At 49.2% G+C, this 23,860-nt stretch overlaps 7 protein-coding genes across 7 annotated transcripts; 2 read left to right on the plus strand and 5 right to left on the minus strand.

Annotated features, from left to right (window-relative positions):
- Positions 1 to 3,122: 3,122 nt before the first annotated feature.
- On the minus strand, positions 3,123 to 4,061 carry BO88DRAFT_406108 (SNARE domain- containing protein). Its single transcript, XM_025707070.1, has 3 exons — positions 3,872 to 4,061; positions 3,670 to 3,778; positions 3,123 to 3,544 (listed from the first exon to the last, which is right to left on the minus strand). The coding sequence occupies exons 1-3, from the start codon at positions 3,895 to 3,897 to the stop codon at positions 3,386 to 3,388; spliced, it is 294 nt and encodes a 97-aa protein (XP_025561557.1). The 5' UTR covers positions 3,898 to 4,061; the 3' UTR covers positions 3,123 to 3,385.
- Positions 4,062 to 4,762: 701 nt separating this feature from the next.
- BO88DRAFT_416707 (putative telomere silencing protein Zds1) lies at positions 4,763 to 7,330 on the minus strand (the record flags this gene model as incomplete). Its single annotated transcript, XM_025708266.1, has 1 exon — positions 4,763 to 7,330. One exon carries the CDS (start codon positions 7,328 to 7,330, stop codon positions 4,763 to 4,765), a length of 2,568 nt encoding a protein of 855 aa, XP_025561558.1.
- A 2,844-nt stretch (positions 7,331 to 10,174) lies between these two features.
- On the minus strand, positions 10,175 to 11,932 carry BO88DRAFT_77596 (SYLF and SH3 domain-containing protein). Its single transcript, XM_025713123.1, has 4 exons — positions 11,739 to 11,932; positions 11,553 to 11,656; positions 10,417 to 11,483; positions 10,175 to 10,350 (listed from the first exon to the last, which is right to left on the minus strand). Exons 1-4 carry the CDS (start codon positions 11,779 to 11,781, stop codon positions 10,329 to 10,331), a joined length of 1,236 nt encoding a protein of 411 aa, XP_025561559.1. The 5' UTR covers positions 11,782 to 11,932; the 3' UTR covers positions 10,175 to 10,328.
- A 334-nt stretch (positions 11,933 to 12,266) lies between these two features.
- gem1 (ERMES complex Ca(2+)-binding regulatory GTPase GEM1) lies at positions 12,267 to 14,680 on the plus strand. The gene is made up of 2 exons (XM_025707071.1): positions 12,267 to 12,592; positions 12,648 to 14,680. The coding sequence occupies exons 1-2, from the start codon at positions 12,583 to 12,585 to the stop codon at positions 14,537 to 14,539; spliced, it is 1,902 nt and encodes a 633-aa protein (XP_025561560.1). The 5' UTR covers positions 12,267 to 12,582; the 3' UTR covers positions 14,540 to 14,680.
- A 269-nt stretch (positions 14,681 to 14,949) lies between these two features.
- On the plus strand, positions 14,950 to 17,842 carry BO88DRAFT_406113 (WD40 repeat domain-containing protein). The gene is made up of 7 exons (XM_025707072.1): positions 14,950 to 15,431; positions 15,629 to 15,771; positions 15,856 to 16,801; positions 16,867 to 17,152; positions 17,206 to 17,403; positions 17,465 to 17,540; positions 17,613 to 17,842. The coding sequence occupies exons 1-7, from the start codon at positions 15,427 to 15,429 to the stop codon at positions 17,732 to 17,734; spliced, it is 1,776 nt and encodes a 591-aa protein (XP_025561561.1). The 5' UTR covers positions 14,950 to 15,426; the 3' UTR covers positions 17,735 to 17,842.
- Positions 17,843 to 19,364: 1,522 nt separating this feature from the next.
- BO88DRAFT_416711 (GPI anchored serine-threonine rich family protein) lies at positions 19,365 to 20,317 on the minus strand (the record flags this gene model as incomplete). Its single annotated transcript, XM_025708267.1, has 5 exons — positions 19,365 to 19,507; positions 19,572 to 19,870; positions 19,941 to 20,072; positions 20,128 to 20,206; positions 20,263 to 20,317. 5 exons carry the CDS (start codon positions 20,315 to 20,317, stop codon positions 19,365 to 19,367), a joined length of 708 nt encoding a protein of 235 aa, XP_025561562.1.
- A 2,090-nt stretch (positions 20,318 to 22,407) lies between these two features.
- Positions 22,408 to 23,335, minus strand: BO88DRAFT_77975 (uncharacterized protein). The gene is made up of 3 exons (XM_025713125.1): positions 22,869 to 23,335; positions 22,650 to 22,789; positions 22,408 to 22,526 (listed from the first exon to the last, which is right to left on the minus strand). The coding sequence occupies exons 1-2, from the start codon at positions 23,231 to 23,233 to the stop codon at positions 22,708 to 22,710; spliced, it is 447 nt and encodes a 148-aa protein (XP_025561563.1). The 5' UTR covers positions 23,234 to 23,335; the 3' UTR covers positions 22,408 to 22,526; positions 22,650 to 22,707.
- Between the last annotated feature and the right edge of the window lie 525 nt (positions 23,336 to 23,860).

Here is a 23,860-nt window from a genome sequence, read left to right on the forward strand (position 1 = left end):
CTCACACGCTGAATGCATGACGTGCTGCTACCGGAACACACATATTCACTCCTTACACATGACAACATCGCTCACAGATAAACGTTCGGGTACTCTGCCAGCTAACATCCTATAGGCCCGTTCTATCAAAACTGATCGGCTGATTTAACGATCGGGATCAGACCGTTACCCTATCATGATGGGAGCCCTGTTATTGCGATCGAAAGGTAAACGAGAACGTAACCCATTATCCGAAATATTGAAGGGTCTCGTCCGTTCCATGGCTAAGACATCTTACCGAGGGAAAATACAACCTTCTAGGCCCAGAAAGCAACACACCCCTGCAGGTACCATCGTCCAGCTGGTGAGCAAATACTGCTAATGGTCAGTATATAGCGCAGACCGAGATTTGACATCTGGACAGAATAGCAACCCGATTATGTCGTCATGAAAGTTCGTGACCGAACAGCCCTGTAAAGGTCTAGAAGCAAGAGACCATGCTGTGGAACCGTTATCTATTCGTGAAACCAGGCTGTGGACGTGACGCGACATCGGTGGCGTTCATCCCTATCACGAAAGCTTATCCATGTCTCGAATTTCTTACTGCCTAGGTCTATCTACTGTAGTTCCGGCTTTTGCTTCAGACGAATCATATCCTACGGAGACAGGGAGCTTATCATCGTGTGGTATCATTGAGAACCAGATGATTATGGTATACGTGCTGTATCACATCGACCATCAGCATCTTCAAAATATCAAAAATGTATAAGAAACCCTATTCTTACCAAACGACAAAAATATATACAAATCAGAAATAATACTATTCCAAAAGGTATTGACTATAGAGCTGGATTGGTATTGAAACCCCAGTAATTCATAAATCGCTCACCACATACAAGTGTTCCAATTCCATTACATCGCGAACCCCCAAAGCGGACACAACTTAGGATATAGACCCTATAGAGAACCATATGATATTTTTACCTATATCAGAACCTCCTACTATTCTACTCGCCGTAGATGTGTAACATTCTGTGGTGTGTGAGATTCCATTGCTCCAGACCTGCAATAACCGAATAGCCTGGAGTGACCATATTCTCCGAACAATGCGGTTAATGCCTTGAATTCCCTTTTCCTGAAAAAGCCCGGCGATCTGCGCTGGAATAACTTAGGCAACTCCGTCAATCTCGCAAATATCAGAAATCAAAGTGACATTGGACTATGGGGAAAGACGACGGATTGAAGACAGTATAATCCTTGCTATGCTGGATATATAGGGCGATAAAATTTGCCATTGATTTTTTTAAAGTTGAAAAAACAAAGGAAAATAAAAGAAGAAAGGCGAAGAAAAATCCCTATTCTTCTACCTTCAGCTTGTCATCTGCCTCATCAGCTGGAATGAAGGCCTCTAAGGCCGTGACTTTATCTTTCTTTCTCTGGAGTACCTCCTCCTCCTTCTTGATGTTGACATCCGGTTGGAGAAGTGTTCCTCTGATACTTTCTTAATGGAAATGCGTATACAGCTGATACACCACAATACTATCCGCTGTTTCGCCGGGATATCAAGCAGAAGACGGTATTGGTTTATATTGTGATGGTGGTTAGCTATGCTTTCACGAGTGCGACGTTAACTCGCGCATTCTGTAGGTAATCAAAGAGAGAAGATGCGTTCGTCAGAGAGAAATGAATATAGGAGCCAAACCACCTACGAGCTCCAGCCCGCTGTCTGAAAGCTGCAAAATACCATCCCTGTTTTTGATGTGGTTGAGCAGTAGAGAATCAATCATTTATGATATACCTGTATATTCGGAATGTGCAGGATCTGAAGGGGGAAAATTAGCTGTAATATTCAGAAATGGAGCTTCTAAATGAATGAAAGCCTAGGCCATGTCATTCGTGTCCCGGGATCGTCATATAGAATCCACTCGTCGACACCAGCAGCACCACTCAGCGCTTGCAGTCTGACCAGAATTCTTTGCATTGCTAGAATATCCATGGATGGTAGAGGACGGGACTCATGAGTTAGAGCCCAGAGATGCTTGTGTCTCTGCATCTTAGGCAGCGTCCCAAGACTGCCTCATTATCTTCATCAGAAGTATTTTCAAGTACAGCACAGCCTGGTTATGACTGCTGTTGTCCTGATTGAAGACAAGCAATGGGCGTGGCTTCATCGCGAGTATTGAGTTCAATCCAGTCAACATCTCTGTGCATTTGTAGCCACATTAACATATCAAATCAACGATTGCATAATAGCCCTAACCACTGTCTATCGAATACAGTCTGACATTGAAGGAAGGAGGACCAACTCTCTTCCGATAATAAATCAATCTGTGTTATGCACTATTCGTGCCTAATTGTCGGCCGTTCAGTCGGAAACTTTGGAAAATGTCGGGCAACACCAGGCTATAGCATCCAGTCATCTACATCATATCAACAAAGAGCGGCAGGTTCTTGAGTCTGAGACATGGAGTATAGAATTATAGAGACACTTTATACCCTCAAATCCCTGTTGGTTGACATTTGTCGGCCATTGTCTGCTGGAATATGGTCACCAGTTTGATTGTCTTGGTTATATAAGCTGTCTCTGTATAATAGGATTCTGGCTGTGGGCTTCAGGACGGTTAGAGTAATTGATATGTTCATGATACTCGCTGATTTGGCACATTGGTTGTTGGTTCTTCGTATCCAACATAGACTATTGTAGAGTATATAAAGCAGTACTATGATATGAATCATAGCTTCTAAGCTGCTTCTTTGAAGATATAAAGATTCGTTGGGTGTATCCAGCCTAGATTAACATAGAACATACTATAAAGTACTATAGTATGGATCTATCTTCAAAGCTTCTTGTCCAGTATCTTAAGTAATGGAAGAAATTAAGAAGAGAAAGAAGGAAGAAGAAGCCAGGAACCAGTCTTTTTATATCCAACTATTACTCAGTGAAGCCAGAAGGGAACTACAAGAGATATTAAGTATTCTTATGAATCTCTAGCTTCACCGAAATATTCAAGCTTTAACTGATGTGAATAGAGCTTAAAACTGTTCTCTCCAAATAAATCATGTGAAAGCTACCCAAATCTATATGAATTCGTTCTATTCATCTGCCCACCCTATTCAATCACAAGAAACAAAACACAAGCTATGCACATTGCAACGCAAACCACCCGCCTCCCATTCCCCATATAATAACATATAATAATATGACCTATAAGTAATTAAGAAAATAAAATAAGTATGCAGGTAAGCGAGCAGACAGGTAGATAAGAGTATCAACTCGCCCGCGAGTCAATACTCCAGATAACCACTCCTACCCAACCACTTACCCCCCAGCCAGCCAGTAGACAATAAAAGAGTATCATCATCACCACCAGCCTACCACTCCAGTATCAAATCGAATCCAATCGAATCAGAAAATCCACCCCAGGATAATCCAAATCGCCACCGCAACCGTCACCACGATACCGGCGACCTTCAACACCGCAACGGTATCACCCTGCCGCGCCATACGAGTTAAGCGACTCGCGCTACCTTTCAGATTCGTGGAGAGGGAGGAAAAGACTTGGTTCTAGACATATGATAAAAACATATTGTTAGCTTTCATGCTCCTTTATACCTATGCAGACGTATTTTCTCCCAAACACGATATCCACAAAGAAACAAATATGTAAATATAGAGAAGGATCAACGAACCGAATGATCCAACGTATCCTGATCCCTCGCATTATCATAAATATCAATGGTAACGGATTTCAGCGCGGAGACCTTCGACGAGAGAGAGTTTAGGAGCGCATTGTTTTGTCTATCCCCATACATTAGTTTTTCCATTCCAACAAATATCCTGCCATCCTTTTGCGTAGGAAAAGTCAAGGTAATGTGGGTGGATAATGCGTACTGTTCACGTTCGTAGGCGTCGGCCATTTTGCTTCAGGTGTCGCTTCTCGTAACTCGATACTCTGCTGATTTGTTTCTCGTTGATTATTATGTGGGATATCTCGTTGTATCGGTGGCAAGGCTCGCTTCTTCGATACGGGCTGTGTTGAGTTCGTACTCCTTTCGATGTTGGCAAAGGGAAGTGATGGCCGCGTCCAGCCAGGTCGGGATGACGCTGTGGAGGCTGTGGGGAGATAGATGCATGTCACGTGACTTTCTCGATGGCTGGCCGCGGGCCGAGTGGATCCCAGGCTATTTTAGTATAGCTAGTTGGGACGGCTAGAATAGATACTGCGTGGTTTAGGGGCTTGACAGGGTCTTTTTGGGGGAGGTTTGATTATCTTCCTCTAGAGTACAGTTGACCATCATGGAGGTATTAAATTACACATTGGTTACGAGGATTGACTGACATACTGGTGTCACAGAAATCTGTGACCCATTTGGAGTGTTCAGACTTCTATAACAAGGCATCGTTGACGCCGGACAGAAAAAAACAACGACAAACCCCAGACGCTATGCGAACAAAGAAACCCAAGACGAGAAGCTATGTCAGGCCCTACCCTACCATCGTGGAATATTCAAAGGACCACTATATAAGTTGACACAACAAGTGTTCAAACGAGAATAGAGGAGCTTCAATGGCTTCCTCTGTATACCCTTATATGCCCTGTGCATAGGGAAAAATGAAGAGTCCACCACCAGGGGATTGAAAAGAATGCGAGGATGACACAAGAAGTAAAGGCTAATATCAGTGTACAGAGTGTGAGAACCGACCAGACTTGGCACAAGGGGTATTTAGAGTGCGCTGCAATAGAATCAACAGCAATAGAGGGAATCACTTGTCTATTCCCTATTACCACATATCGTCGTCATCATCGTCAAGCTGGACGTCGTCGCCAAATGTCGAGTGACCATACTGGTAATGTCCCGGGCCATATGCATTTCCATTCTCGTAGCCACCTTTGCTACTTTGCGAATGGGTGCCATAATGATCCTGTGCATCGTCCGTATATTCGTACATTTGAGGATCATCGTAGGAACTATCTGTATATTGTTGCTCCTGAGACTGCAGTTTCGACGAACAGTTAGATCCTTCAAGGACAATAAAGCATGTTCGCGGAATACTCACCTCTTGATATCTTTGGTATTGTTGATACTCTTCTTGTTGCTTCTGCTGCTGCCTCTGCGCAGCGGAAGTAGCCAACATCATGTGCGGATGCATCTGCTGGACCTTCGCCAAGTAAGAGTACATGAAGTTGCTGAGCAAGACCTGAGAGTACAGCGCGCGTCGAGGATTCGCAAGCTTGATGTGAGCCATCCGGTAGATTGCCCTTTCTTCTAGAATTGAGAAGCGGGTCCAAGCGTAATCAACATCCGGCCGCAGCTCACGCACAGGCGGATCAGGCGATAGGTTTCGAGAAGCGCTTTTCTTGTGATGATGGCTGTGATGGCTACTGTCACCACTGCTCTTCTTCCTACTTCCGCCGAATATGGAGGAGAACAGCCCAGACTCCTTCTCTTTCTTCGACTCCCCAGAGGCCCGTCGCGCATTGTCCTTGCGACGCTCCTCTTCCAGTTTGGGATCCAGTCGATCCACCGCAACGCTTTCGCGGCCTCGCTGACTAGAATCGCTTGAGGATGGCAGAGCGTGCGCTGTCTCATGAACTTTGTCCACTAGCTTGGCCTTGAGTTTCTTCGAGTCACTGTCCTTGTCCTTTTTCTTCTCTTTATCTTTATCCTCAGAACCCAGCAGCCAGTGCCAGCTGGATTTGCGGCCACCCTCCGAATCTTTCTTATCTTTCGACTTCTTCGACTCTTTTGTTTCCTTCTCCTTCTCCTTCGAATCAGTCTTGCGATCTTCGAAAGTTGGAATGTAGGACAGGCTGTCCGTTCGGGTGGTGTTTCCAGGAAGAGGCTGTGGGGTATTGGCGAAGTCATTGAAGGTGGGTGTGGTCTCCTTCTGAGTGCGACTATGTGCCGACCGCTTACTTGAGCTTCGTTCCTGCATTCTATCTTGGCCCGCAGGTGCTTTCGGGGACGCATGTGACTGTGAGGTTGGTGTTGAAGGCGTTGTGGGAGTCCCGGGAGGAGGCGTTTCAATGATTTCAGGTATCTTTTGTTCGGACGGTGGAACATCCACCGTTGACCGTCCATTGGAGCTGATCCGTGAGTGCCATTGTCGCGACTGTGCTGGTGCGCTGGCCTTATTCGACGGATCTGACGAGGCTGCATCATAGGAGCGGTCGTTGGCTGGTTGTGATTGTTCCACCGCTGAGTCTACACTGGAGCTTGCTATTGTTGTACTAGTTGTCGCAACAGGGGCCTGGGGTGCGCCTGGCGTCGATTTGGCCGCTGCTTGAGCTCGCGTCGAACTCGGTGTTGGGTCGGTAGACATTCGTGTCAGCCCCAAGACTGCTTGACCTCCAGCTGACCCAGTCGGCGAAGTAACCCTCTCATCTGCATCCGAAGTCCTAGCCACGCGCTTCGAATATGGTGCCTTCTCGCCTTTCTTCAGACTTCCGGCCTTCCTATATTGTGTCCTTGTCGAGCGTCTGAGGCTGTGGCTTGGAGGTGCAGGGGGAAGGATAGGTTTATCCTCGTCGGTGGAAATGCCAAGTTTCTGGATTCCATCGAGGATGTTCGTTGCGTTGGGAACTCGCGGTTTCGAATCGTTCACTATTGTTTCTAGTTCATGCAGGTTGGGCCCCAATGAATCACGTTTCGATTGTGAACGTTTTCGTTCGAGTCGTTCGGCGCCATCTGTATATCCCTGAGAGGTGTCAATTTGCCTGGATAGCATAGACCGCTTCCGCCTCAAGCCCCCTATTGATCCTTCACGCTCCGGGCCCAAGGTAGAAAAGTCGCCTGATTTCCGCTTGATCTGTTCTGTTTTACTTTCAAGGAAAGACTTGAACTCCTTCGGGGCAAGTTCCGGGTGTAAACGGGCTGGAACCCAAAACAATCGCGATGCATCGTTTTCGTCGTCGGAGGGAGAGGGCGCTATGGATGGAACGGAGAAGCTAGGGAGATCAGGGTCATCCGTAGCAGCAACATCCATAGACATCCGCCGGATCGCGGCGAGATTGTTCAGCTCTTGTGCTACGGCGGCCGGGTCGGATTCATAGTCGACATCGTTCAAAGGGAAGGAGGTTGTGGCTGTGTCGGTCGATACGGGGGACGTGGTGGACGCGGGAGACGTTGGGCTACTTTCGGCGGACTTGGCCCCATGCGGCCATGGCTGCCCGTTCGCTTGCCGATTATGATGATCATTGATGTGGTTTTGAACCTGGAGAGAATGTGGGGAGGTAGGAGATTCGCAGCCGGCGAGCTTTGTGGGAATTATAGTAATGGATTCGCTCAACGGGGAGGATATGAAACTGAGGCGTCGAGAATCTCGCTTGTCGTAATCGTCATCGTACATATGGCCAATGGCTTCGGTGACATGGTGACTGGGGTCACTGATCGACAGTTGAGGTACATGGCCTCTTTTCGTTGCATATCCTCCGCTTGGCTCAGAGGGGCTCGGTGAAGCCTGAAACTCACGACGGCATGTTTAGAGACGGTCCTTGAATAATACAATTGAAACAGGGGCTGGAGGGTCCACAACGCATCGCACAAGAGATGCTTTCTTGCCAGGTAAACCTTTCGGTAAGGATAGACCAGAGGCCGAGAGCAACCTTAAGCTTTTTCCAGAGTGTTGTTGTAGGCGAGGGGTACAACGGGGGGGGGGAATTTTTTTGGGTAGAACGCGGACATAAAGAAAGCGACGCACCTGCATGAGAGCAAATTAACCGGGGGACCGGACAGGAAGAGAACGCCCCGGGGTTGGCTGAGGATTAGGAAAGTCGCTTGGTGGTGAGGAGGTCAATGTACCACCAGGGCCGTAAGACAACGCAGAGAAAAGGTAGTCATGGAATCATGGGAGCGGGGAAGAAGCGTCGACGGAGAGGAGCAACCACCAGGGTGACGAGAGGAAAGAGAGGCGGGCGATGACGGCTAGGCATCCGGCGGCCGATGGTACGATTTTGGTGACGATGCAAACGAGAGAAGAGGTAGAATAGGTTTTGAAAAGGAAGAGCGAGTGACGAGGCTGAGGTGGACGGTAGTTGTTCTTCGTAAGAGAAAGAGGATGGGGATGGGAGAGTTGGGAGTTAGTAGTTCGGTGCTGGGAAAGAGTAAGGACCTGGAGAAGGTGGACGAGACGAGGGAAGGCCGCCGTGCTTTGGTTGGCTGGTTCTGGCTGGGCTGGGCTGGCCGCGCTTCAGTTTGGAAGTGGTGGTCGGCCTTGAACAACACCGCAAGAACAAGAACAGGGAAAATAATATTAATAAAAAAAAGTAGGTTTCTGACAAGTAATCCGAAAAAGAATAAGACCCTAGGCGAAAGAGTATTCTATCAGAAGATCCATCGACAGCTAAATCGGGGAATCCGAGGCCAGTGAACAGGAGGAGAAACAAAAGTGTATAGGCTCACTTCTCTCTCTCTCACTCTCTCCACGGATGGATCGATCTTGGGCAGAATATGCCCTCTTAGTCAGCGCGATGCTCCACTGCTGATCAATCTCGATGGCAGGCCACAGTCCGTTCACTTCGAGAAATGTGACTCGATGGTTCTAGTAAAATACCTTGTTCAGTTCGTTTGATTTTTTCCTTCGGGCGATCGCTGATCAGCAGTACCCCGTGCTTTTTTTCGGTGGACTCCAATGCTCGGTAGCACGGTCTTTGGAGCAAATCTTATTCAGTTCGCTAGGGCTCGGAGAACATGAGTCGAGGAACTACCTGGTAGTGTGGACTGGCTATCCGAGAGCTGAGTTTTATTTTTATTTTTTTTTTAGATTGCACAAGGAGGGATTGCAACTCCACTGTTGGTTAGACTACCCTCACTCACGTATGCGGAGTCGATCCCTGTTCTTATAGAGTACTGTTAGGGTGAACTCCCGCCCCTAAATGCAGGCACTGGCAGTGAGATACCACGGAACGCTTAGAGTAGTACTACAATGGAAGGACAAAGGGAAGGTTGAAAGAGGAGAAGTTTAGATCAACTGAATAATGACGACAACAAATCACGAGATGAGAAGAGGGGGAGGGAATAGAAACGGGCACAATGAAACACACAATGAGCTTATCATTTGACGGCAGAATTCATGCATTGGACTCGGAGCACCATTCATCATCCAGAAGGCTGAGCAATGTCGGGAAAGTCTAATGCATAAATTGTCTTGCTCATCTTGTTATGAACCGCCATGGCGGTGATGCGTCTGTTCCGGCATCCCATACATAGATCGACAGGGAAAACCGTCATTCACCAGCTGCAAAACCTTGTGCGGTTCCCCATACATACGCCTGCTGTCTATCTTACCTACAGATGATCGCCTGAGTCATTTCGTAATCTTCAACTCAGAATCTCAGCTGACGTATCTGTCTTCCTTCCATAGCCTCGTCCTCGTATTAGGAAATGAGGGAGATTATCTGGCATGAGAGTGGCATGCCGCTGTTCTTCCAGAAAACTGTAGAGAAAGAACAAGTCTGTCGCACGATGGACTCAATTTTCAATCGCACTGCTTCTCTGCCTTCTCGCGTGAGACCCGGCGCGAGTCTCGTGCCTTGTGTTCCTGACCTCTATTGGCCGAGCGGGCCTCATCCGATGACTTCGAGGATGTTGCGGAGGGGCTGGCTCCACGAGGTCCAATGGCCCAGAAGGATGGGTCCCGGTTGAGTGCAACTTGGTGCAGGAGAGTCTCCCGAGGAATGTACCGACCGCTTCTACTGCAATGCAATGAGCAAGGAAATTGAACGTCGCTGGGAGCTTGACTGCTGACGACTCCTTGACGCTCCTCGGACCTTTCTGACGGCAGCCACCCGTTTCTTTATTCTCGTTAGTCCTCCCTTCCTCGCAAGGGCGAAGCATATCAGCCAAGAAGCAGCTGCAATCGTCTAAAACATGTCCAACCAATTCATGCTTGGCGCAACAACAAAGAGGGAATATTCCATTTTTGACAGTTATAACCCTGCAGTCCCAAAAAAAAAAACAAAACAGCATGAGGGAAGTCTTATGTATAACCAAAAGGTGGTCCAACACTATCACACAAGCATATACTAAAGCTAGAACCATCGCCAAAGCGAACACATACACAGGTGCAACTGTCCCGTTTTGTCACTTATCCGTTCAAAAGCCACCCCGAATCCGCTGGTCGGCCCAACAGGCAACTCCGGCGCTTATACTAGAAAGCCGAAAGGAAAAAGCAAAGAGAATCCTCGGGAACAAAAACTAAAGGGGGTGAGTCTTAAACGATGACATGGAAGCTGAATATCGAACGGAAGAGGAACATAAAAAACATTCGTGAAGGAGGAACATGACGTTAAGGGTGCTCGCGTCGTCAAATATCATTCCGCGTGAGTCCAACTAGGACAAGCCGACTCCTAGGCAGTTTCGACATAGTTACTGAATAGTAATGGTTAGTTCCATAGCCGAGAATGCACTGTTTATGCGAATTCCAGGTCTGCTTACCTTGGGAAAATGCCAACTCGGCCCCCAATCCGCCCGGTCCACCAGTCCTCTTTCTTGTCAGTCCTCTTGAGGATGGTGATGATGTCTCCTTTCTTAAAGCCCAGGTCACCTTCCTGGTCCGCATCGAAAGTATAGAGTGCTATGGCCTGGTCCTGGCGTAGAGCAGGAGCTCCCCCAGTCCGCTGTCCAAACACGGGTTTCGGAGCTGTGGGTCGGCTAGGCTTGCGGTCAGAATATACATAGTCCTCATCAATTGGGGTAGTGTTGCTCCGGCTGCGGTTAAATGAGTCGTAAGTGTCGTTGCGACCGCTGTACCGAGTAGTCGATGAACGGCTCAGCCCTCCAGCAGGTCGATCGTATATATCATCCGCCCATGTATTCGCACGGCGGGGTCGGTCGCGGAAGTCATCTGAACCTGAGCCACTGAACCCAGTGCGATCGCGCCGCGTTCCTTCGCCATACGCCTCGCCCCTGCGGCCCTCCCAAACCACATCGTCATGGCTGTCATCATAAACGGGGATGTCGTTGTACATGTCACTACCATTCCGGGAATTGCCATAGAACGCACGCGAGTTCAACACGGTCAGGAGAGGATCCGCGCCCGGGGGAGGTCGAATAGTTCCGCTGAGGAGCTGGCGTGCCGAGACCCGGCTGTTGTACATCTTCTCGTTCGCATCCTTACGTTCCACCAGCATGCTTCCCTCCAGACTGACACCGGCAAAGAGACCCTTGGTCTTGGAGTATGAGAACACTGCCGCCACACCCTTTGTGCTAGCCGCGCCAGCAGCTTCCGCGTTTCGTCCGACCGGTCCAGCAGCGATCGAAACGTTTCCACCTAGCGTCAGGGTTCCGACCTGCGAGAATGTCCGAACGGCAGCGGCATCATTTAAGATGAATACGAAGTCGGTTAACTCAAACCCGATCTGGCCTCCAAATCCAGCTCCAGCAGTAGCAATGGCCGACGGAGCAGACCAAGTTCCGTCAGCTAGTCGAGCGACAACGACACCAGAGCCGAATCGAGCTGAGCCCAAAAATCCAGCCTTCAGGACAGTAAGAACGGCGAGACCCTAGGGAAGAAAGCGTGAGTGACGATGCGACTTTTGAGCAACAAGCTAGGTATGGATTTTGCTAATTACCTTGGCTCCTGCCAGAATCTCCGGAGGAATCACTTTATCGGGTCCAAAGGCTTGTCGTGGATCGACAAACGAGGCGAGGATTTTGCCCGCCTTTCTACATTCGCCTGTCTGGATGTTAGTCGCAGGCCGAACCACCTGTTCAAGAGAATTGCGGGGAAATTGGAACGAAAGCGGCGCGGAACATACTTCCTAACGATGAAGGTAACGGATTGTGAATTCCGAGAGGCATTCTGGCTATGCTTGACGGAAACTGAGGGCGAAGGGAGGGTTAGGGGAAAAGATGGGGAAGGGAAGAAGGAGTGGAAGGAGAGAGAAGGATGTTGATAGTAGGATGTTCTGCGAAGGCTGTTCGTCTCTATGGGAGCGACCGGAAGTGGAACCAGATGACGGCTGACACCAACTGCGATTTGCAAACGATAAGGCTCTATTATCCAAACTCTGCACTATCCACAACGACCCTATACTGTGCGGTGCTGTGCTAATCGCTCTCTCAGAATGTTCCTGTGCGATGAATAATATACTCATCTGATTCATGGGGAAGGTCAGCAACCGTGGGAATCGAGGGGGCTGTACTCACTCGGAGAGGGGACTTTCCGCAGGCGGCATCAATGAATACGGGGGAGTGTGGCTGGGGCCGCTTCTACCAGCTTCTTCCCTCAGTCTTGTCTTGGTAACTCTCCATTTCCATCAGCTTGAAGTAGTATACACGAAACTATTTCAGAAGCACTCCTCTATCCCACCCGCTATTTCATACCTGCTTTGTTTCATCCCCAGTATTTACTAGTCCAGCCACACTTATAGTAAGAAACCCGACCGGCTGGAACCTGAGGCCGCAAGAACGGCACAGCCACCGCCGAGGCTCCGACGATCATCGTAGTTCCCAGCCGACCGAGTCCTTAGTGACATCGCGTTTCGATTGGCCTGGACTTTCAAATCGGGTTGACCTTGTTCTTCACAAAAGCTTTCTGAAGCATGTCCCAATAATTTGATTAAGGCGTCCTCAGTCGCCTTGAAAGTTTCCAGATCCACAATGGCTACAGGTTCGATATGTTTACGTTGAGCTGCCCACTCATCTACTTACTAACAGCACCTCAGTGCGAATCTGTGTCTGTGGTGATGAGGGCACTGGCAAGTCCAGTCTCATCACCTCCCTTGTGAAGGGGGTGTTCGTTACAAACAAGATCCAGCCCATCCTACCTCAAATCACCATCCCTCCTACGATCGGTACCCCCGAGAATGTCACGACAACGACGGTGGTGGACACCTCCGCTCTTCCGCAGGAGCGCAATAATCTGGCCAGGGAGATCCGGAAGTCTAATGTAATCCTACTCGTGTACTCGGACCATTACAGCTATGAGAGAGTCGCTCTATTCTGGTTACCATATTTTCGTTCTCTAGGGGTCAATGTCCCCGTGGTACTATGTGCGAACAAGTCCGATCTCGCTGCAGATCATACTGAGGCCCAGGTCATTGAGGAGGAAATGCTACCATTGATGGCGGAGTTCAAGGAAATCGACTCTTGCATCCGCACAAGTGCCCGTGAACATCGGAATGTCAACGAAGCCTTCTTCCTCTGCCAGAAAGCGGTTACCCATCCGATCGCACCGCTGTTTGACTCCAAAGAATCCTCCCTGAAGCCGGCAGCCATCGCGGCGTTACAGCGAATATTCTACCTCTGCGATAAGGATAGGGATGGGTACCTCTCTGATAAAGAGATCAAGGACTTTCAAATGAGATGCTTTGAGAAGCCATTGAGTGAGGAAGATTTGATCCACATCAAGGAGACCATTCAGAGGACGCATCCTCATTCCGTGACACCCTCAGGCATTGATTGCCGCGGTTTCTTGCAGCTGAACAAGATGTATGCGGAAAAGGGTCGACACGAGACTGTGTGGATTATACTACGAGCATTCCAATACACGGACAACCTATCACTACAGGAGAACTTCCTTCACCCGAGGTTTGACGTACCCCCTTACGCGTCGGCTGAGCTTTCGCCAGAGGGGTATCGATTCTTTGTGAACCTCTTCCTACTCTCGGACAAGGATAACGACGGAGGCCTGAATGATGCGGAGTTGGCGTCGCTGTTTGCGCCCACCCCGGGATTGCCTGCTTCATGGGCAGACGGTTCCTTCCCATCCTCTACCGTCCGCAACGAAGCCGGCCATGTCACACTTCAAGGATGGCTTGCGCAATGGAGTATGACTACTTACACGTCGCCTAAGACAACACTGGAGTATCTGGCCTACCTGGGCTTCGAGTCGTCCGACCGGAGCAATCCTTCTACAACAGCAGCGCTGAAGGTTACGCGACCACGAAAGAGACGCAAGCGTCCTGGCCGTGTGGGCCGCAATGTTGTTCTTGGTCACGTCCTTGGGGCTGCAGGCTCAGGCAAATCTGCACTCCTTGACGCTTTTCTCTCCCGTGGATTCAGTACTACTTATCGCCCCACGATCCAGCCGCGAACTGCTGTGAACACAGTTGAGCTTCCGGGAGGGAAACAGTGCTACCTCATCCTCGATGAGCTCGGGGAACTGGAGCCTGCCCTCCTCGAGAATCAGGTAAAACTGCTGGACCAGTGCGATGTCATCGTGTACACGTATGACTCGTCAGATCCCGATTCCTTTGCATACATCCCAGCGCTGCGCGCCAAATATCCTCACTTGGAGGAGCTTCCCAGTGTTTTTATTGCACTCAAGGCAGACTTGGATCGGACTACTCAGCGGGCCGAATATCAGCCCCACGAATACACTGCTATGTTGAATATGCCGAGCCCTCCTCTTCATGTCAGTGCCACTTGGAGCTCCATCCAGGAGGTGTTTGTCCACATTGCAGAAGCAGCCATGGAGCCAAGTACGGCCTTCCCGCGGAGTGAAGAAGATGTGGAAGGCAAATGGATGGCATGGGGAATTGCTCTTGGGGCAGTAGTTTGCGCTGGAGCGGCGGCCGTCATGATTTGGCGGAGAGTTAGTGGAAGCGGAGTGTGACGGGGCGAACACTGTCGTATTCCTGTGGAGTCAAATAGATACCCTTGAGTCTGTATATTGGGTTGTTAGTGTGTTTGCCGGCAAAAGTATCGCCAGTTAACCGACTAGTAAGAAGTAATAAAGTATGCATAATGAACGGTCTAATTACGGCTGATGATCCACTCGCTCATTTCAACCTGCCATGTCGGCCACGAGAGTAGATTAGTCCCCATAGAACCGGGGCGGCACGACGCAAGAGTGATTGACTTTGGGCTATGAGGACTAGTGTGGGTTTTTGGCGCCGTTAGCATTGGGGGGGAAAGAAGAGGATTGACTGAAGCCTGGCAGATTGGCGGCCCCACGCGCCAACTTCGACCAACCCCGGAAATGGCCGCCCGCTCGCTCTTCTCTCTGGCTTCAAATCCCCCGTCGCTTGATCCCCCCCAGGATATAAGGCCATTGCGCAAGTTCCTACCCGGACACTCTCCCCGCCTCTCTCTCCTCTCCGTCTTCCACTCCGGGGTATATAACCCAACGATATCCAGCTTCCTGCGAGTTCACAAGTGACTTTCCCGCGAGTCTCCGCCCCGATCATCTCCCTCGTCCTACTAGCCAACAGAGCGTTCGCCCATTCGAGAGCCTCGGTCCCGCCCTCTCTCCCTTGCACGAACGACGACGACGACCTGCTTCCAGCCCTTCCATCTGGACCAGTCCTCTTACAACCCAGGAACGTTACAAGCCACCCTGAGTGGCACCGTCAAGGGTGCCGCTCTTGGGGGGGAAGGGAATTCGCTACGACGATTGTCTGACAAGCCTATCGCGCATTCCTAGGCCCTTGTCACACCACCCTCCAAAATCCTTTTAATTTATCGCTGATTGACCGGTGTGCTCTTGTGGTATCCGCAGCCATGTTGTAAGACTTGCCCTCCCAACCCAAAGCTGAAAGCCCGGTTATCAGCGTCCTTGGTCCCTTATCTCCGCCTCGTGGGCGCATCATACGTCGGCCTTCAATTCCCTGGAGGTCAAAGAGCGCCACTACCTTTCAGCCCTATCTACATTTATTATGACGACTCTTTTGCGTCTCTTCGCCTGGCTGACCCCTTGATCCAGCGTCCTTCCCCCACCTCCGCCTCGCTATACCGTCCCCGTCGCCTATGCGGCCGGGGCGTCGAATGGCATGGCGGTGCCAGTTGTAGAGACCAACAATATCATCAGCCATCCTGAGGGTGGCTGTCCCTTACAAGCCGGAGAAGGTGTGTTTCTGAATGGGCGCATGCTCGCTCATGCACGTCGCCGCAAGGTTGCTTGGATTTGCTGATTGACGGACTTTATGATAGGCACTTACCTCCTCCGAGATGACCTACACTTAGCCACCCCTCCTCCACATCCCTCCGAAGCCCCCGTCATGAATCCCAATCCACTTGCGACCGTTCCGGCGCCTCCGACATCAGGTGTCAAGCTCTCGCTGGTTAGCATCGGTAGCCGGCTCAAGACCCCCACACCCTCCGTGGATGGCACAGGCGCAGCATCTTTATTTGGAGATGGCAATCCAGCTCTCGCGGCACCACCTGTGAAGGAAGGGTTGAAGAGGAGGAAACCGAAGAACAATATCATAAAGAGCAGCTCGTCATTCGTCTCGCGGGTCATTACGCATGAGACAGCAACCAAGCGATTGAACGATCGGAATCCGGATGGCCTTTTTGCCTTTGCAAACATCAATCGTGCCTTTCAGTGGCTGGATCTCAGTGCTAAGCAGAAGGAAGAGCCCGTCACCAAGATACTGTTTACCAAAGCGCACATGATAAGCCACGATATCAATGAGCTAACCAAGAGCACATCACACATAGATGTTGTCATGGGTTCCTCGGCTGGAGACATTATATGGTACGAGCCAATGTCTCAGAAGTACGCACGTATCAACAAGAACGGTGTTGTCAACAATTCTCCTGTGACGCATATCAAATGGATCCCCGGCTCAGAGAATCTGTTCATGGCTGCTCATGCGAACGGACAGCTGGTGGTATACGACAAGGAGAAAGAAGACGCTCTTTTCACACCAGAACTGGGCAGTCCGTCGGCTGAAACGATGAAGTCGTCGTCGGGGCGGCAGCCACTGCAAATCCTGAAGTCGGTCAACTCGAGAAATCAAAAGACCAATCCGGTTGCGCTGTGGAAACTCGCCAACCAGAAAATCACGCAATTCGCCTTCTCGCCGGACCGCAGACACTTGGCTGTTGTCTTAGAGGATGGATCGTTACGAGTTATGGATTACTTGAAGGAAGAGTATGCTGCGACCACAATCTTGCCACCTTGCCGGTATCGGAAGGCGTGGGCTAACATCTTGCTAGGGTTCTGGATATTTTCCGCAGTTACTACGGAGGGTTAATATGCGTCTGCTGGTCGCCGGACGGAAAATATATAGTAACCGGAGGCCAAGACGATCTTGTAACGATCTGGTCGTTACCAGAGCGCAAGATTGTCGCACGTTGCCAGGGCCACAACTCATGGGTCTCTGCGGTAGCTTTTGACCCATGGCGCTGCGACGACCGTACTTACAGGTTTGGTAGCGTTGGTGACGATTGTCGGTTGCTGCTATGGGATTTCAGCGTGGGCATGCTGCACCGACCGAGAGTAGTACGTTTACCAACAATAGACACGGATTCCTAGTGTTCTAACCCATGAAATAGCATCAAGCCAACGCCCGCCAACGCACCAGCATGATCGTCTCGAACACGCAACACCTCAACCGTCACCGAGCTGATAGCGGAGGAAACCGAACGCGATCCGATTCTCAGGAGACCGCAGATACCTATAATAGTTATGATCCGACCGTTCGTCATCCGGTGGAACCCAGAGCACGAACCGCCCTCTTACCACCGATCATGGTAGCTATCACCCCCTTGAGTATATTCCGCAATTCTCAGAAAGGCTAACTTACTCGCGCAGTCCAAAATCGTTGGTGAAGACCCTATCTGCTGGCTAGGCTTCCAAGAAGACTCCATCATGACATCTTCACTCGAAGGTATTACCCAACATCCCATTTTCCTCCTTTTCTCCTTAGAAAGTTGTTAATAACTTTTCTCTCACCAACCAGGCCACATTCGCACCTGGGATCGTCCCCGAGAAGGCATCAACGACAATTACAGTTATTCGCCTGCGATCAGTGCCAGTGCCACCGGGTCTGGTCGTGCTGACTCGATGATGGGATCACTGTGAACATTACTATGACCCCAGGATCGGCCAACTATCAAAGTAGTTCACAATCTCGTAGCTGCTCTGTAAATATGTATGTAAACAACTATCGAATTAGGAAATATACCCATGATTCTAATTTTATCCGGTAGTATCATGGTCTATTTTGATTACCTGGACATGTGTTATGGACGAAACACGGGATAAGTGCACGGTAGCAGTAAGTACACCGTAGTATTCGCTGCAATGCATAAGATCTATCCAATCGACCTAGCTAGTTACCAGCCACATACTACTTACTTACTCGTAATACTGTAAGTACTGTGTAGTGTTTCGCAAATATCGGAATGAACCGACTTGTCCCAGTCAAGTAGGCTGCAGTACTACTCGATTGATGTCACAGTCACACCGGCGCTATATTGGTCATTAGATAAACTAAGACACACATGACACATAATACCGCATCCATGATATAAAGAGACTCCCTGTTAGTTATTCACTGGTAGCCAACAGAAGCAACCAAAAAGAAAATTCAGCCACATAGCATTGCTATATGATCCCCATTGGGTTGTGAGATGCAACCACTATGTAGTAGACCTTATTACACTATGAGATCAGGCAGCCACTTACCCAAATATATATATGTAGAAGATACTGTATGGAAACTAATCACACATTTGGCAGGGCTCTGGGCGGGGCTCAGCTGCATTTTGAATTGGGCTGGGTGCATTATATGTACTGTTGTATGTGCTGCTAAGTATGGAATAGTAGTACTCTCTAGTATATACTAGTGGGACAGGGTGGACTGTACTACTAAGTAGTTACCTACTACTTGAATGCAACGGAGTCCCCGGGACAGACTGTATGAAAATGACCTGTTCGGTTCGGTAGTACGAAGTAAAATACTATTGTAGGTAGTTTTGGGTTGAGGCGTTCAATATTAATGTGAGTATCGAATATGTGCATGGTTGAGGTACATGGAGCTTGTCTCTAGTCGGAGTTTATTGTGAATGCTGAGGTGTGTTCAGACAACTGTAGATAGACTAGTTTAATTAATAGTGTCTTTTGCCAGAGTGAACCTCCTTGCAGGGTACTAATGAATTAGGTTTGCCAGCGCCGACGTGCATGATCGCGAGTGCCGCGCTAGTGATGTATCATATCTAACATCGGCAATGAAGGGAAGTTTGAAAACACAAAACGCATGGTGATAATATTGTATTAAATGATTGTGGAGAACGAGAGAAGGTGTAACAGTGCCATGAATCCATTTCCATCTGCGCATTTAAAACTATGTATCAAGGGAAACCAATAATGTACCAATATCACATCACTCGTGGAAGGACGTCAAAGATAGACAATAAGAAAGGAACGAGGGGAAGGGGAAGGGGAAGGAAAGCGGGGAAGGGAGAATGTGTGAGGGGAAGGGCAAAGAAGCGAAAAAGTAAAGTTGGAGTAGTAGATAATACTACACTCATCACTGAAACATGAAGCTGGCTCGGTTGGCCTGCGTGTCATGTTCTAATTTTGGAGTCGATCATCCGAGAGAAACGAGGTTACGAGGGTCGCTGTCATGTCGTGCGGGTCGGTTCGATTCAGGTTTATCGATCGCTTCGCTGACCGGCTTGTACGACGTCGAGGTGCCTGTTTCTTTCACTTACAGAATCTCGGCAATTACACCCATTGCGAGGGCACCGATCACGGCGGCGGAGCCAGGAAGCGTGCCCGTGTACGCGGCAGATCCGGCAGACGAGGAGGTAGACGCCGCAGCTGTCTGGGTGGCGCTAGTGGTGGCTGAAGCTGTAGGTAAGGTATAGAGAACACGGTTAGAGACCCGTCTGTTTCACATCCTGTACGTACTCACCCGGTGTTGTGGAGGCGGAGGGAGCGGTGCTAGATGGTGAAGTAGTCTGGTGATTGATGCAGGGGCGGGAAGTGGTTTTTGTGATGATGGTGCTGGTATGTGGGCGGATACATGGTGATGGTGATGATGACGGTGAAGATGATGATGGTTGTGATGGTGACGGTAGTGATGATGATAAAATAGAATTTTCCTTACTTGTTTCAGCCTTGCCAACTTTGGTCACATTGAACTGCTGCGACTGGCTCAGGATGCCGGTGTTCTGGGTGGTGTTGGATTCGGCGTTGAGCTGGTAGCCCTCACTATGCGCGTTCGTTAGGATCGTACAATATATGTCATGATAAGGCAACTGGGCTGTTTGAAGATACATACGCAACTGGAATACCGATGACCTTGTCAACGGTGTATTTGCTATCCGATGTTTTGACATTGGCGATCTTCTTGCTGACGGTGGGCTGGCTGTTCATGTTGACCAGTATGAGATCGAAGTTCGTAGGGTCAGAACTGATTCGGAATGAATTAGGTATGTGTGACAGTCAATGGGCCCGTGTTCACTTACGCCACAGTCGTCCACTTGATGGTGTAGGGCTTGCTAAAGTCCACCTGGTCACCATTTTTAGGCTGGGTGATTGTAATGGCTGTGAATGCCGATGTTAGTCCAAGGTAGATGATGCACAATCAAAGGAACATGTACCCAATGCTGTAACGGCGAATGCCATCATCGAGACAACAATGTTCAAGAAATGCATATTGATGGTCTATGTTCGACGAGTGAAGCTGTTCGAAGCGAAGGATATGGTGTCTAAAATGGAAGAGTAGCGATAGCAGGGCTAACGAGCGTTTTCGGATCGTAGGATATTTGATGGCTTGAGGGAATTGATGAGTTCGATGAGCTGGGTTGAGGGGACCTTATAAATGTATGGATGGAGGATACACCGCAACGAGCCACCTCATGGCAAGGGTCCATCATGGCGATATCTGCCTGCTTGTGCCGCGTTTTGATCCTTCTTACTTTTCCTGGTACCCCTGTGTTTCCCTGCAATATCAGCCGATAGGAAGAGAGAAAGGCAAGTAACAGATGAAGGAAAGCCAAAAGTTGTCTATTTCGGGCACGCCTGCTGCCAAGGGTCTGGCGTGCATGCGAGGGGGGCTGCAGATGATCTGTTCGCCTCCTCGAACTTTCAGTCCTGTGCTCCCGATCTCCTTCTCCAGGGAGGCTCCAGGAGTTTTGATATGCATGAGACGCGTCTAGTGGGCAGATCTTGACGGCAACTGCATGGTAAAACTCAATAAGTCTCCACCAAGACCAAAGGAGGATCCGCGCCCGGCAAAGATAGGGCACCTCGTGTTGCAGGGCGTGCTCTCCCCTTCGAGGGAGAACGAGGATACCCCTCCTTTCCGCCTTTCGGGTTTATGAAGTTTTGTTTCACCAGCAGGGGACTCCCAAGATGGTGCGTCGGATTGGTTATCAGTCAAAGATTAGCATAAAGCGCAACAATACCGTCGGATAGTCATGGAAGGAATCCTATGCATTTTACAGAAGGGTTTGAGACGCTAGTGCTGCAAGCTACTCAGCACAGGCTGCATAGTATGCAAAGGTTTCACTAGTGCCAACTGAAAAAAAAAAAAAAAAGATAGTGATGGACCCGAGAACATGTTGGCCCTCCAGATAATATGGAAGCCACTAAACATCATGACGGTGCGAATCTTCGATGGCGTTAGACTCAACCTTGTATGTCGATGACGCGGTGCTGCTTGTTGGTGAAACAAGCATATTCGATTTCTCATCTGTTCATCTGTCGACTGTTATTGTGCGAGCCTAGACCCTGGAAGAGCAAAGTCAACGATAATTATCCTTTAAGTACGCATATGCGCATGTTGAGTTGGGAAACACCGCTTACTGTTCTCCCGCTCCTTTGCTGTCGGAGACGAACAGAGGTAGATAATCACGTCGTACACATCACACCGCACTAGCTATGGCGGGCACTGGATAGGTCATATTGTGGCGACGCACGAACTCGCCTATTGAATTTTGCTTCCTCTTAGAGGCCATCTGGGACGCGTGTTTGTACGTGTGTATCGAAGATAATCAGAGAACTGCACGACCAAGAATTGTGCGTCAACCTGCTAATTATAGTTGAGGATGGGCTCTTAAGAGAGTCCTGAGGTACTGAGAAGAACCATTAGGGTTATGCAGAGCAAGGAAGCTCGACGATATGAGGTGCAGCACTCACTATAGTATCTATATGTATGCGGTGAATGGAAGGTAGGCTAGCGACACTTTCGAAAATTGAGGGTCGGGAAATTGTCTTCAAGAAACTAAATTGATGACAGAGCAAACTGACAAACAGACATGTGACCACATGCTACATCACCTGTCAGGGGAGATCTTTCGCTTTCAACGTCCTCATAAACGATCAGTCTTAGCCTTTCCAATTTATATTCAGTGGATCCACACATCTCAATCCATGGAAATTGCCTGTCAAATGATCTAACATTCCATGAATAGATTCTATGCTGATGGTGAGATACTGAATGCCTTGTTTGGAAAGTATACAGATTCGCTTTCTCACTACATGGCAGTGAGGCGGCATGCCAGGTCAGATAGCTTCATATATGCACCAGAGATACTAATCATCACAGTAAAGCTCGCAGCTCAATAATATGCCACATGGTTTCTCGTGCTTCCACCTCTTAGCAGACGGAATTGTCACCCCTTCAACTAGTTGGACATTGTCTCTTTTGGTGCTTCACGACTGGGTTTGCGCCATCTGGGGTAAAGGATGAGCCCGACGCATATAAAATGTGTATTGCATCCATCTGACTAGCTCTGCATTCTGCACATCTTGTTTACACTCCCCCATGCTTAGCATCAAGGAGCTAAAAAAACCCTGTCTAGCAAAAGTACCGAGCTTATGCACTCGAAGGCCGAACACCATATCTTCCAGGTCTTTACGTCTAATTCTGGGTAACACGCGTGAGCAGTCTCCACTTCAATAAGCCTGTGACCCATCATTACCCCGGACCTTTAGAGGCTCCGGAACGCTGGTGTTCATGCGTCTCAGCTGCAGGGGCTCGTACCAGTTGGCCGGTGTACTGACGCTAATCGATCCATAGATTGCAAGAGGGCTTTTGAAAGTCATCTACGCCAGTTCCAGAGAAGCGGCAAGAGGAGTTCATTCCGAAACGAGTGATAGACTGGTCGGCATGGCAGCATCAAGCTTGTTAGATGAATAAGAGACTATGCATAAGCTCTCCGCCATACTTGGGTTCTCGCAAGTTCGTTTCAGGACTACCTACACAAAACCAGCCAACGCCCATACAAGACAAATCAGACGCAGGTAGGGGTTGGTTGGCAAACCCTGCAATCGGCGGGTCGCTGCTTTTGACAGCTGAAATGGACTTCGTCGGCGCCAAAGTATTTGATTTCCAAAATCGAGAACCAGCGCAACCACCTTTTCGTCTGTCATGGAGGTATTATAACAGTAGGCTGGAATTAGCTTCATGGGGACGTGCACCAGCCGATGTTCATCATTAAAAGCAGTCAATTTGCGCCATAAACACTGCCACAGCGACCAAGAATGGCTAGGCTTGCACTGAGAGCACAATACACTGTCCAGGCCTTTTTCGACAATGCTATTATACTTTAATCGGTCTCTACGCATTAAGGTTTCCCGTATGTCGTATTGAAGATGTGTTAAATGCTGATTACAACAGGAGTGCAAGCACAGTATGGATTTAACTCAAGCTGCGCGGCTCCTGCTACATATACAACCTTAACTCGGCGATATTCCCCATGTTTGATGGAGACAGGCTGTGGGGCAGCCTAGAGGCAGGGGTCAAGGGGTCACGATCTGACACGTTCTTGGATGCATTTGCGCAGGAATCTAGGGATGTGCCACACGAGGACGCGCGCGATACTATCCTTGATCCCACATCCCCCTCGCATTCATCGGTATGCTTCCCGTGAAGCTGGGCCTTGGTTCAAGCAATTCGCGTCCGAGAATTGTCACCTAACGGCGAATTGAGGCCCTTTTACCCCCTACGCGTCCCTTCGTGCTCACATTCCTTGGGATCCCATCACACCCATGGGAGGAGATTGTGCTACATCAACTAATTTTGGAGATTCCTCACCCTTGCAAGCATTATTAGGAAAAGCCCAAAAGCCGGTAAAAACAATGAAGGGGATGCCAACAATTGCAATGTTCCCACAATTGCGCGATGGTGCACATACACAGCATGGCTTCTCTCACAAAAGAGTTGGTTACGAATATGGTTTGCCAGATGAATGC

Source organism: Aspergillus vadensis (genome assembly GCF_003184925.1).
Source record: "Aspergillus vadensis CBS 113365 unplaced genomic scaffold BO88scaffold_16, whole genome shotgun sequence".
In the NCBI taxonomy this organism is placed as follows: domain Eukaryota; kingdom Fungi; phylum Ascomycota; class Eurotiomycetes; order Eurotiales; family Aspergillaceae; genus Aspergillus; species Aspergillus vadensis.